General features: G+C 43.3%; 1 protein-coding gene across 3 annotated transcripts in view; it reads right to left on the bottom strand.

Moving 5' to 3' along the window:
- LOC124222390 (atrial natriuretic peptide receptor 1) overlaps positions 1-14,552 on the bottom strand; it is a 104,109-nt gene that overhangs the window by 26,519 nt on the left and 63,038 nt on the right. For all 3 annotated transcript variants that reach the window (XM_046633286.2, XM_046633285.2, XM_046633284.2), the window contains exons 15-16: positions 3,565-3,641; positions 3,306-3,397 (exon numbers count right to left, since the gene is read on the bottom strand). In XM_046633286.2, the coding sequence (XP_046489242.1) occupies positions 3,306-3,397; positions 3,565-3,641 (169 nt within the window). The remainder of the gene's footprint in view (positions 1-3,305; positions 3,398-3,564; positions 3,642-14,552) is intronic.

Raw genomic sequence — 14,552 nt, forward strand, 5'->3', positions numbered from 1 at the left:
TCTGGGGGAATGGCATCAGTCAAATATGACTGACTGCATTGGGGTTAATGCTAATTTCAACATAAGGATCGGAACGAACAAGTCAACACACGTAACCCGAGTTCTGTATGTGAAAAGGTACGGTACACATAGCCAATGAAATCCAGTGTCTTCTCAAATCCCGACTCGTTCATTTCCGTGTATTTTCAACAACCATCCTCAGTTTCTGCTGAGCAATAACCGGATGTGGCTGTTACGGAATGCCTCGACATCTGGTTCTTGAATTTGTTCTGGTGTGTTTAACGGACAAGTGAAAACAGCGGTACGAGTTCTTTTTCTGAAGAGGTCCGAGTACCCGACCATAGAAATCCAGTGTCTTCTCGACTGGCCGCTTGTTCATTTCCGTCTATTGTGCCGGAAGAACCGTCACTTGCCGATGAGCGACAACCGTATTAAACGAGTTACAGAATGCCTGAATTTCATTTCGTTTGCGAGTTTCCCCAATGAAACGACGGCGAATGCGAGTGACTCGTTCGGTGTATTTGCAGTAGCATTAATTGATTCGGAGTGTGGAGTAGGTACATGGAAATTGTTGAGGGACACGTTCGTTAGCCAAAGACCCGGCACACAGCATTCGGTTGCATGGCGTATGGGAGTCGACGAGCCAATCAAGTTAATGTAATCGCCCCAGATACTCAGGAACGTATCCAGCTTTTCAGGGTGGCACGAGGCGCCTGTATTATTCCGCAGAACATAGTCCGCGGGGTAATTAGTCGAGCTGTAGCGTCCGCTTCCAAAATTGCCTTTTAGTGTCAGGAGGATCGGGGAGTTGAGCCCTTGGAAAATCAATCCGACGTTGGGTAGAGCGTACACACGTGCGTTAGAACAGGGTCTGAAGAGGGACTGGAGAGGTGAAATCCTGAGGGTTTTTCAAGGGCGTATATCAGCCTCCTCCAGCCAGGGCCAATTCCGCGTCTAGCGTTGGTTTTCACCGGTAATTGGCGGGATGCTGAATCCGACGGCCGGGGGAAGTCGAGCGGAAATCATCGCCTCGTCAAGATTTGTGTCTCTTACACCTCCGCGATATCTCGTGAGTTTTACCAACGCTAAAAGAGGGCGGGATACGTTTGACGAATCGACGGCAAGACGTCGGCCCTTCTCCTCCGGATAATCAATTCGCGTATCAAGTGTCTTTTTCTCTCGTACACAAGTATCATGAAAAAACTTTTCCAACAAATCCCGGAAAACTTCGCTCACAAAACTATTTCACAAAGATTCTTAGGGTTGTTTTATCCACCCTTTGTTAAGATTCGAGGATTATCAAGGGACGAATTTAGGGTTTCTAGAACGTTTAAATTTATGAGATCAAGGGGTGAATTCCTGCAAGCTTCTCTGTCTTTCTCTCTCAAACGCTTCTCATAAAGCATACCTACGTATTCAGCCAAGCGAATGGCGAACTTCAACTTGTCCGTTATCCGAAACGTTTTTGCACGAGAACTTCACCCCTGGTTCTTTCCACGTATACTATACCTGATACATGGAGGACATAACTTCTTTGGCGATCATTACATCCTATACGTATATACGGTATATTCAGGGTACCTAAATTTTATGTCGGTTCATGAGACTCGTGAACAAGCGTTGGATATATACCATAATACGCAATGCGTAAAGGCATCTAATCTGTATATAGACGCCAACGAATCCGCACAGCATCGGTATCGCAAAATTTTCCGAGAGCAACGGATAGAGAAAAAGCCTCGAGTCTGCTTTTCACCTTTAACCTATGAACTTTGACCTCTTTTCAGGAGAAATTACTTCTCCCTTCACCTTCCACTCCCCCATTGTAACGATAAATACGTTGTTATGACACGTGTACAACAATTCCTGTAGAATTGTTATTTGATAAAATGGCGAAGTCGGTACAGAGGTAAAAGGAGAGATGAAGTAGTCGGGAAGCAATTTAGAAAAGAATAGATTAAGGATGGATGGATACTAAAAGCGGTTACGTTTACGGTGCGTTTACGGTGACGTCTATACTTGGAAACTTGTATAATCTTGATTTTACAACGTTGCGAATTGAGGCTGCATTAAATTCATCGATGGGTACTTTCCGTTTATTGCCAGGGTAGAATAATACTTCTTTTACTTTCCGTTCCCTCAAGTACGGCGATTAAGCACGGTAATTACATTCATTCGGGCACTCGCAATCAGCGCCGCTTTCTATGAGATTTAAACTTCTAACTCTTTTGTATTTGGCGTTAAAAGTAGACTCATTACGAGCAGGGCCGTATCTCGTACGAACGAGAGAAAGTCTTGCCAATTTTATAACTTTGTCGTTTTATGTTAGGTTTGATTATACGAAGATTATTATGACTCTGAAGTTTCTGAATACAGCCCTCAAGTCCCGAGAAAGCGAATGAGAAAATCTTTAAGAGGCATCGGTCTGTTTTTTTTTTTTTTGGGGGGGGGGATACGTTCCTTCCTTTAATTTTTTTATTTTTCGCTTCGCACGCTACGGTTTGTTCTGCTGTGACTTTGAAACATCGAGAGTTTTACAGACAAGTGGAGTGCGATTCAATTGACCTTTTGTTCGTTCGTTTTTAGGGAGAACGGTTTGAATTCCGAAAGCGGTGAAAAACAGGTTAACGGTAGAAATGGAATTTCGGGAAACCTGGGGAATGATGGACGTGCGCAGAATGAAGCTTTCACCGCAGATTCAGGCACACTTGACATCGAAAAAACTATTGACACGGCTCCGGATGAAAGACTTCAATCAAAAGCGTGGGTCAGATGGTCGGAAAAAATTACAAAGGCAGAAAATACGGTGCTATTCGTTTTTATGGATCCCCCTTTTTTTTCACTACCCCTATTAGCGAACCCAATGAATTGCGTAATCCGAATACCACAGAAATAAAAATAAGAGATGAAAAGTAAGAAGAAGAAGAGCAAAAAAATAAAGATCAAAAACAAAAAACGAATTACAAACAGTGAAAAGAGAGCGAAAGAAAATTAAGGGAGCAAAAAATACTTCAAGGTTCCGTATACCTATAACAGGGTATTTTAATCAACGTTCCCGATAAATTTTCTACACCACATACGGCTCGTTCAATTCCTGCACGTAGCTGGGCGAGCTTTAATATAACGGTTGAGATATGAATCGCTTGCATGAAAGCGAGGATGAGACGTAAAATATCGTGCAAAGGGAAAGTTTAATCGGTAAATCGTCCTGACGAAACAGGGGAGCCACCGCACCACGTTTGCTTATGGAGTGGGAGAAACCGAAATACGGCGATAAGAGAAGAAGAATAAAAGATCCGACTCACTTGTTGATTTTACGAATCGTCTGCTTCAACGCCGGAAAGTCTGGCCTGTCAGCAGCGTCTTGTGCCCAGCAGCGTCGCATCAGCGTTGCAACCTGAAACGATCGGTCGAATTCCGATTACTGATTCCCTTCTCCTCGATATCGAAGAGTCGATAAATAAGAAAAGTAGGATGAACGCAATTTTTTAATCGCTGTATTTCATACTTTTTTTTCATTTTCGTTTCCTTTTTTCCTACAGGCGCAAGAATCAATTTACTCACCTCTTCCTCCACCGCCGCCTCGTCGATCAACGGTCGCAGGGGTGATCCACCACCCTTTCGTACACCCTCGACGATCTCTGCAACAGATAAACACGCCGAGAACGTTATTCTCGTGACACACGTTTGACCGTGCAGTTGGTGCTCGGTTGCTGGGGATAAATCACCCACGCGCTTCACTAATTGCGATTCAAAAATATGGTTCGGAGTATGAAATATTTGCTGCCCCCGGTTAGCGATAGAATATTTCGTTACGGCAAACGAGATCTTATTGCCAACGAAGCGTCGCCTGTAAATCGTAAAATGATCTGCTACAAATTGATATTCCTTTTTTTCAGCAACCGGTAATCATTTACCGAATCGGTATTCGGTCTGATACCTCGATCACTGAGGATTCGCTAAATTGTTCAAATCGTTTCTCAGAATATCTATTTTCAAGTAAAATCTAAATGAAAAACAATCTGGGAGCTACGGTATAATTCAATAAACAAATTCGTCGTATTAAACAGATTTGATACCGATTTTAATCACAAAATGGTTTGCTTGTAGAAAAACTCTGAGTGTAATATTTCTGTGAAAGGAAAAAAAATTAATCATTTTGCCAAAATTATTGTTATCTGATTAAGTTCAGCTGAAATACGCTGCGCGGTTAAACAATGGGACAGATAAGTGCAGTATTGTTATTTGAACGACACTGCAGCCTCTCGGAGAAAGAATTCCGACTTCCTGACGAAATAACCACGGCAACAACGTGCGGACTTGTCAAGATTAAAACGTACTTTAAGGAAAAAAGCTAAAATTGCTTAGGAGCAACATCAAAATTTGAGGATTCAAAAACAGAAATATCTTATATTTTTGACCAATCGAATTCATCTTCTTAGGAGTTTGCAAAGACAAAACCTAAATTTTCAGTCAACAGAATTAGCGATGATATTATTCGGAAAATATATTTTGTGCGTTTAAATAACTCTAATGTTCAGTCAAGGCAAAAGATTTTTGTAACCACAAATTTGATTACTTGCTTCAACCATTGAATTCTTAACTGAATAAAACATGAATTAAAACAAGCCCAATTTGTTTGTAGATAAATTAGCTCTAAAATATTCTCCGATGGTTCCAAAAATTTTCCCAAGAATTCCAAGTTTTCCAGATTTTTCAAGCTACATTTCCTGAAACACAATGCTTCCGGAATAATACACCAACATCCGGCGTAAGATAAAGTGTGACTTGCGGCTCTGGAGAGTAGAAAAAATAAATAAATAAATACGCGGCGCGATGTAAAACGTTTGGGTTATATTCCGAGAGCGGTGATTTTATTTTACAGCGTATAACCGCGTACGCGTTCCTGAAAGTATCCAGTTTTCCAGCCCTGATGTTACGAAGCAGAGTGAATTTCTTCGTTACGTCTTTTATCTTCTTCAGTTTCTTCCAGATAGACGCCGACTCGGAACTCACAATTTGCTAACACTTCGAAGGGTTTCCTGGCGATTATAAATTCCGAGAAAGGCTTTGAATGGCCAATCACCGACCATATCAGGGCCGAGGTCCGAATTATCGCCGGTATATTACGGTACACGCAAACTATAGACGCAATTAAGACGCGAGTGTACCTCCAAGTCAATTACCAAGGTCGACAGCGAGATAAACCTTACCGACACAATTTTTCTGCCTTGAAAATTCAACGGAAGACCGATACGGGGATAAAGTAATGTAACGTCATAGAAGTAGGGCCGGAATTTGAAACCATAACTTTAACAATATCTCAGGAGGGATGTTGTATATAAATATAAACGATACATGTCAGCTGTTTAGAATCCCAAAGACGCGCGACTCCCCGTTACGATGAAATAATGATTCGGGAGACAGTCTCTGCTTTTTTCCGCGACCTCCTTCCCTCGCTCTTCGTTCCTTATTTCGTAACCGAGAGACGCGTCGCGGTATCACCTCGTCTGAAGTTTGGGTGTTGTCATCCCTTTGTTGTCAAGGTCGGCGGCTGGTCCAGGTTCCCATCCCTTTTTTCGCACTTTCTTCTTATTCTTCTTCAACTTCTTTTGCCCTCCAAAGAAAGAAAGAAAGCTGCGCAGCCGAAATCGTGCCGCGAGACGAGAATTAGACGACGTGTGAAGGTCAACGTAGTCGGGGAAACAAGACGCGCCGGTTTCGTAAAGTGTGATGAAACCGTGCCTCCGAAAACATGGACCGGATGAGAAAGGGCGATAACAAAGAGCGAGGCTAAAGGTGAGCTAAAACTTGGCCAAATATTACAACAACAACAATTCTCGCCTCGCAGCTTCGCCCCATCGCCACTTCTCGCCGTGTATCCTTCAACCAATCAATGTCAAGGACCTGGTTTGCTTGTAGAAGGTGTAACACAGCCTGCGATGCTCCATATGTGCCAGAAATCGTGACCTTCTAGTTTTCAAATCCCAGGGATTGAGCGGTTTTAATTTTGAGTGTAAACTCGACGCGATGTTTTTTGGATTCGATTGTAGAGATCGTGTCAAGTCATTTGGAATAACTTGAATACTTCCAATACGCTTCAGACCAGTGCATTTTACCTCAAATCACATTTTCAATTAATCTACGAACAAAATTGATGTCTGGTAATACGATTCGAAGCCTTTCAAGACAACGACGGTATTCATTAAGCTGTAACCAATTATCACAAAAATGATAACCAACTCGGCTGATTCAATTCAAAAAAATTCCTGTCACACCGAAGAAAATTTTCTCCGAAAAATAAACCAGCGAGGTATAAATTTGTGTTTTACTTCTTATACCCGAGGCTCTTCGTCACACTAGGAGGACCTTGAAGCTTCCGTCACTTGCGGATCATCCTAGACGCGGTCCTAAATTCAAAGTTCCTGAAATTCTTGCGACGTCATAGAGACGCGACGAGATTAGGTTCTAAGCTTGACAGTCGCCTACGGAAATTCGCTCTACGAAGTTTGCCGATGACGGTAAAGCCCGCGTCTTCGTCAAGCCAGGCGACGATGATACCCGTGATGGAGAACAATGCTCGGTGACGTGGTACAATGACAACCGATGACGGTGCGCGTAATCTGTGAACATTACCGTCGGGCATTCATCCGCATTATCGAGAGACTCGCGCCGGCTCTACAACAAGCAAGCACTTCGGCAATAACGGCTGTCGTATTCGCGCTAGGGTGAATATAGCCACAAAAGTGTTTCCCCGCAATACAAACGACCGACAAGGGAACTCCTCCACCTGCCGTATATTCACCGCGGAATGAACAAGGCGCGTAAAACTCTGCGGTAGGGCTGACCGGATGAATAATGAAAGAAAGTGTTTCGCCAGTCGAGTTATTTGACATTGACAATGACAAGTTGGCCAACTTTTTTTTACACACATAAAAGAGCAATTTGCGGGGCTGGAATATCGGCGAAATTTCATACTCCGAATATAAATTCCCCAATTTTCCCCCTGTTATAGGCATAGAGAAATTCCGCGAGGTGATGATCCTGGCTGCAGGATGCTACGCTCCTTATCCATCTACAACGGATCGAGACTCGGATCTGAGACGGAATTCCTCGAAAGGAATGCCGAGGGGATTTTCCGTGACTCTGATACTCCGTATCTTAGAAGTAGGTAAGGCGATACACCGCGAGTAGGTAGAACGGAGGAACGGAGGGATATAACGAGTACGAGGCTGGTAGTAAAAGTCGAATACATAAAATCGAATGGGAAATGTGATACGGCTAGAACATGGGCGGATAAGAAGGAAAGATTCGCAGAAGAATAACTACGCGTATCAAAGAAATCGACGAACGAAATTATGTGAAAGAAAGGAAAAAAGGGAAAAAAGAGGGAAAAAAGGAAGAAAAGAAAAACGACTCGTCCTTGCGTATTTTCGAAACTCTTGGGACCTTACTGTGCCTGTAGACGTCCTCGAGGTAGGCGCTGCACGATTCGCAGTTGAGGGTGCAGTGCGGCCTCCGAACCTCGAGCAGGGGGCTGACGGCCCTTCGAGGACTTGCTCCTCGTTCAGGACTCGCTCCGGACCCGGACAAGGATGGAAGCGCAAGGCTGCTCGAGCTGCTGGAAGAAGTGCTCCGCTCCGCCATGCCGATTCGCAGGATGTCAGGACGAGTTTCTTAGCAACGCATCACACGCGACGCGGCGAAACCGACGACTTTTAATATCCGAGGATGCTGCGCGTATTCCGCCGAAATCTCAAGGCTTTCCAAAGTCTCGAGCTCGACTCGAAGCTCCGAACGTTTGTGAAAATATCTGCGGTAGAAAAGCATCGGCTAGACTTTCGTCTTGGGATTTTTTTGTCCCGCTATGGGAAGGTGTAACGGTGGATGAGACGATTGCGATATGAACGAAAATGCGGGGGCCGAGTTCGGAGGTGAACGAGCGAGGGTGAAAATAATCGGAGCTGAACGGTATGGCTGGATCGAAATGTTGGGGAAAAGCTGAAAACGTCGACCTCCGACCTTTCGGAAGGGTCGAAACGGCTCGGAGAACGTTGTATAGGTATATACGCGGATTTATGCGGATTCTTTCGAAGTGTAATGAAAACTGGAGCGTCCGAGCGAGCGGAGCCGGCCGTCTCTCAGCTTTCAGGGCATCGTGAAACGAGATTAATCCTGGAAGGGGACTAATTTGAAGGGAAGAAACGAAAGCCGCGGGATAATGGAGCCGAGGTATTACGGCTGTATAGGTATACAGCCCAGGTCTTCTTTCAACTTCGCGTCCCGTCCATCTGGCCTTTGGTATGGATCTATAACGACGCGTAGCCAGGCAGCAAATTTTCTCGTGCCCGCAGTTAATAATCACATCCTATTCGTCGAGCAAATATTTGGTCAGCGGTAGAAATTCGGGATATTCGGGAATTCGAATAATTTGCGGAACACGATACGTATGTACCAAAGTTTCGACGGAATATTTTACACACGGCTCGATTTAACCCTGCAACGAATTCGTAGATCGCCTTGGTTTTGGTTTCGACGAACGAATTTGACGGCACGAGAATTCGAGATTAAAATTTCGCACGGTTGACGAGTATCGAAATTACCTTTCACTCCTCGATTATCGAAGACGGTCGTAAGAATACCCCGGATTAAGGGATGACAAACCGAGTCGTGCGGATCGTTGCGAAAGTGATCAAAGTGAAATAAAGTATTGGAAATTGCCGAGGTCTCTGAGCCCTCTCAATCCTCGCAATTACGAAGCCTCGATAAGGGTTTTTAATTACCGGGAAGAAAATTAACGTAAGACGCCGCTGCGAGCTCGAGAATAATATATCATATATATCTCATATATATATATATATATAATACCGTTTTTTTTCCCTCAACAAAAATTAAATCCTACTTCATTTTTCATCTTCCAACCATATAAAGTTACTTGCGTCCCGTAGAGTCAGTTTATTCGCAACAGCGAATTAGATTGCAAAAGAAAAAAAAATCACAGACAACTATAAGCTGAGATGAATGAATTTTCAGAAAACTTGGAAGGTGAGTGATTATACATAAGTGAATTCCAAATATCGAATAAAATTAATTTGAGGATAAAGCGGTTTGATACGTTTTTTTTCTTTCTATTCTAATACGATTAACCGTTTTTCATCTAAATTACATGACAATTACATCATTCGCAAGATAAATTACATTCGTCACTTGCTTAACAAGTCGAACTAATTATTCCGAAAATCTGTAATACATTTGAGATTCTAAGCCCAACAATTATTGTGAGACAAAGTTGACAGCTGGCAAGTTAAAACTATTTTATTAAAAGCCGACATGTGTTTTTATCCTCGGAATTCGTTGCTAGCTTAATTTGAGAACAGCGTATTACCCTTATGGCCACCTCGATGATAAGAAAATATAAAATAAAAAAAATTGCGGAGGGAGAAATTCTGAGCCGAGATCAGCGCGAGGTTTGAAAAAAGTAAAGAAAACTGACTCGCCCCCGAAAGGGCAATGAATAATGTTTAAAATAAGTATGACGTAGCCGGGGGGAGAGCCGATACAGCACAGACCGTAAGTCTTAGTCTCCGGTCGACGTCTCTGCCGGGATTTCAGCCACGGACGTCTTTATGCCTCGAGAGGATTTTCCGCAGGCTCCGGAGGGAGAAACGCGGGGCGCGTCTGCGTCTAATCCGCCAAATGGGCCTTTTTACTCGCCCGGGTAAAATTTTTGATACAGAAATCGCGGTCGCGACTTTTCAACGACGGCGCAGCAAAACTCCAGCGTTCCGACCTGTCCCTTTCCGATCCCGATTGCCCTTCTTTTTCAAGACCTCTAATCGATTGAATCAAAGAACTTTTTCGATTACGAAAGGACGCGTAATTTATATTCGGTCGTAGAAATACTTTTTTCTGAAAATAATTCGAGCTGCTGCGTGTTGTAACATCGATTATAAAAAAAAAAAATTGAGATACACGTTTGTCTTCACCGATGGAAAATTGATACAACGGTTAATAAATTAGAGATCGACTGATGGTTATTAATTTCAATATTGTGTACCGACCCAATCGAGAAAGTTTGAATCACGAAGTTTTAACCGCGTGGTATGTATTTAAACGACTCGAGGATTATTTTTTATCGATAGAATCAACACGTTGTTTAAGTTCGCTTTAATTCCGAGAGTTTAAATTAATTGCCTTTTACCCCGCCGACTGTATCACGCCGCCATAATTCTGCGAATTATTCATTTGTAAACCGCGAATCGGCAACGCGTTACACATTTCACCATTCGGAAAACGCGTATCGTGTGTCGAGCGTTTGGGGTCGAACGATTCCTTGGAGTCTAACCGAGGGATCGATATATTCACATGAGAATTGATGCTGGAGGAGTTTAGTATTCTTAGAAACGGTTCTTAAAATGGCGGTTCGGCGTTCACATATATACGCGAATACATGTATAATGCGAAACGGTCCTACGTAACATGTTTCCTTTTATTTTTCGTTCGTACGTATCTTTATCTCGCGGTTATAACACTTTTCGCATAAATCGAGAAAAACACTCGAGCCAGTTTTCCCTTCCATCTATAATACATAAGTATAAGCCGTAAGTCGACTTATACTTTCTACGGGCAGAGTACCGTCGCGAAATTCAACTCGCGTAAAGTTTCGAGTACATACGTGTGCGGGTATATACGTGTAGAGTGGTGAAAAAAAAAAACGGGTCCGACGCCCGGTTTTCATCCCCTTTCTACGCCACGTAAGCTCTGCACGATTGCGAAATGGAAGTTATAGACTTGTACACAGGGACGATAACATTGATCATTCTTCGATTCGCCACTACAATTGTAATATATAATCGGGTAAAAAATGTGAAACAGACGGTTGGAAATTATTCGATATATTCCGGTGAACAATGCGAATTACGTAATACGACTACTTGGTGAATATAATCGAATACCGTGAGATAAAATAAAAACGCGTTAGAAGAAAAATGTAGACGATTTCGAACACGGGTTTAAAAAACTGTCCCGATTGTTATTTTCCCTCACTCGCTCTTGATGATCCGTCATCGTAACACGTTTTACGCCTAACTTTTTCCCGCAGGATGATAAAGTAAGACTCGAAAATGCGATCGTGCGATCGAGTTTCATCGCGGATCGATCGATGCATCGTTCATCACGGATGAAAGTTGTGGATTAATTGCCTTCAACGCGGCAGAATGACGGAGTAAATAGCTTAGGTGACCGTGGCACGTTATTTGCCCCACGCTGCGCGGATGATCAAGAATAAAAAAGCACGCTTTCGCCTCGCGTGCAATAAACCATATACCATAAACGCATTTATTCGCCCCACTGCAGGGCGAACAATGCGAACGAGAGTTATAAATTATCCACACTGCGTACAAGTAGGGTACCCGATGCGAAATGAACCCTATTAAATCACGTAATTATAGGCGTATGATTTTTTTGACAAATTTTGCAACAACGATCATTTTCAAGATCAAGATTTCAAGATACATATCACACATAGTATACGTAGATATGCGGTTTTCCTACACGACGTCACGGATACCGCGAATTAACGACCCTCTCGACGCTGTGCTTACGTCGGTAGTAAACTCGAGCAGCGTCTCACATGCAGTGACGCAAGACGGACGATTCGCAAGGGATGCGGAAATATACGCGGTGGAAACTCTGACGTCACGGTGCAGAGACTGAAGCGGGAAATCGAACATTGAGCAATTTTAGGATTCAACCGTCCCGCCAAAATTTACATTCTCATAGTGCGAATATTCAATCGCGCGAGCTGCGAAGGCGAGAAGCATTCTCCTTTTTTCTTCTCGGCCATCGGAATTGTGATTATTGTTATTATTTTTCTTATCCTTGTCACTCCAGAGGATATTTCCTCCGAATATTCTCACACGCGAAAGACGAGCCTTACGAATTTTATACGCGAGTTACGATTCGAGGAAATTTTCCGGTTTCCGCTCCGAATGAGTCGCGAAATTCATTTTTCATCTTGTTTCGCTCTCGCAGGAGGATGAGAAGCAATTCGGAGGTCGTAACCTAAGATTGACAGTTCGATCAATCTTTCCGAACATCACGGATCTGCGATCGAAAATGTCTACGTTTAACGCGCTTTGTACCCTGTACGAAACTCTTCTTTGACATCTGAATGGCACAACGAATTTTGCACGGTACTTTCACCCCCGCGACGCACGACAATTTTCAACCCCGCGTTTTGAATTCAACCCCATAGTTGAGCTGCGCTAAGACTGGACGTACAGGAATTGGATTACACGTGAAAGAATGCGTGTTAAAGCCGTTGAATTCTTCCTGACCTTTTACAAGAGGCCTGAACACCCGTTCAGAAGCTGTTGCCGGGTCACGCGGGTCAGCGAACTCATCTCGAACGTTATTATTTCACCCTTTCGCGTTCTGGTTACATAAGCGAAATTATTCTGCGTAAAGAAATTCTGACTCTTCATATTTTCAACCCCAGTCATTTTCCGTACGTCGGTTTATTGTCGCGACCCCTCGCGTTTTTTCTTCCGTTGTAAAAAGGCCGACATTTCAATTCCACAAGTTGCCAGACTCGAAATTTGAGCCTCCGGTGAAAATAATTAATCAAACACGTCCTCGCAAGCTGCGCTCTTATATTACGTATACACTCGATGCTCGGGATAAGCAGGGATGCGTGTAACACGTGACGTCGAAGAAATATGAATAGATAACTGGAGGATAAATGAAGGGATTGTGCGAGGGGTGGACAGAATTGATTGCTCGTATGAAGAAACGAAGAAATCACAGCAAATAACTTCTCTAACATGGACGAAAGCGGATAATTATCACGTGTTGGCCTTTCGCCGCGCGAGCAATCCCGTGTAGATGCTTCTCTTGTCGCGTGAGAATTCCAACTGAGCTTTCGCATCCCCCCCTGCTTTAATTCCGCTGCATCCTTACCCCGCGAAAATTTCACAACTGCCATCCCCGATTCGTCTCTTTCTCTCTCTCTCTCTCCCTCTTTCCCTCGGTCGATAAATTTATGAAAGCTCCCCGAAATCAACCGCCGGTCATCAACTCGAGGGTTGGAAAGCTCGCAAGCTCATGATTTATAGCTCTGGTGATTGCGCGCGCCTCTTTACCGGCCGTCGGCTAAGGCTTGCACAACTTTGCCCGTAGGCGAGCTTTTTCCCTCGTCTTACCGACGGTAGTAAAAAAGCTCGGGCTGATTACGGTAAGGAAGGGATTCGAGAAAGAAGCAATATCATATACATGCATGTATATCTCAATCGAAATTTGTCGGAAGAAAAAAAAAATTTCCTTCTTTCTCCTTGCCACTTTTCGCTGCAGGTATTTCAGGAATTGTATGTTTGCCATTGAATCATGTGATACGAATTCGAGCTTCAAAGCTTGAAACTTTATTGGTAGAGTTGGGTTCTGATTTCTGCACATCGTGATTATTTCATAGATCCAAAGCCAAATCCAAGCGTGAAGGTGAAATTTGTAGGAGTACTTCAAAATCGCGTGTAGGATAATAATCATCGGAAGTAAATGGGAATGAAAATCGAGGATTGAATTGTCGTGAAATTTTTCGGTCAGCATGAGCTGATCACCGATGATCGTGTTTCCGAAAACTGCAATGGCGAATTGGACGTAATGGGCGATCGATTCTGTTTAATTGTCGCAAAACTGTAGGACGATCCGAAATGCGAGATAACTGGGCGTTAATTATGACGGCATGAATCGCAGTTTGGTAATTACCAATTAGGTTGGTCACCTGGGCTTATATGCACGTTATACGCGGTACATTGGTCATTATATGCGGGAAACGTGAATCGGAACGAATTGCCATGACAACGTCCCGTGAACGTGAATTAGTCGGTATAAACGCCTACGGGATACAGGATGGAAACCTTTACGACTCGTGTTTTCACCGGGTACGCAAACCGGTATAACAACAATAATTGATAGTATTAACAAGCACAGCGTCTGCCGTTAACAAACGAGTCCGCAGGGAAAAAAGTGAAACAGAATGCCGAACGCGAGTTCCAAAATAAGGGAAAAATTAAAGTAGGAAAATTTCTGCCTCAAAAACACGTCGCGTCTTCGAAGATTTTTAATAACATTTTCACCCTGTTCCATACATTATACCATTTCTCGGAGCGGCCGTTTCCGCCGGGGAATATTATGCTAATGAAAATTAAGGAGTGTGTAAACTTTGAAGAGTAAAAGCGAGCAAGCAAACTCGGCTTGCAAAGATCGTCGAGGTAATGGAATAATTCAATTTTCCTTGCGTCCTTACATGTATCTACGTAGAGATGAGGAAATTTGCGCGAGCTCGATCTCTGACTCGTTTGAATACGTCCGTGCAGTTACATTATCACGATTTTACAAGAAACGTAATTTTTCATCAAATGAAACGTATCCTTCGCCTCGATTTGACCTTTTCATCTTACTAGGCACTGCGCTAAAGTTTCTTCACTCTCCGCTTGCGTAAAAATCTGCGAGGAATTCGGGACGGGTCATTTCGTTGCGAAATCATTACTCATCTC

Source organism: Neodiprion pinetum, chromosome 6, assembly GCF_021155775.2.
Source record: "Neodiprion pinetum isolate iyNeoPine1 chromosome 6, iyNeoPine1.2, whole genome shotgun sequence".
NCBI lineage: Eukaryota > Metazoa > Arthropoda > Insecta > Hymenoptera > Diprionidae > Neodiprion > Neodiprion pinetum.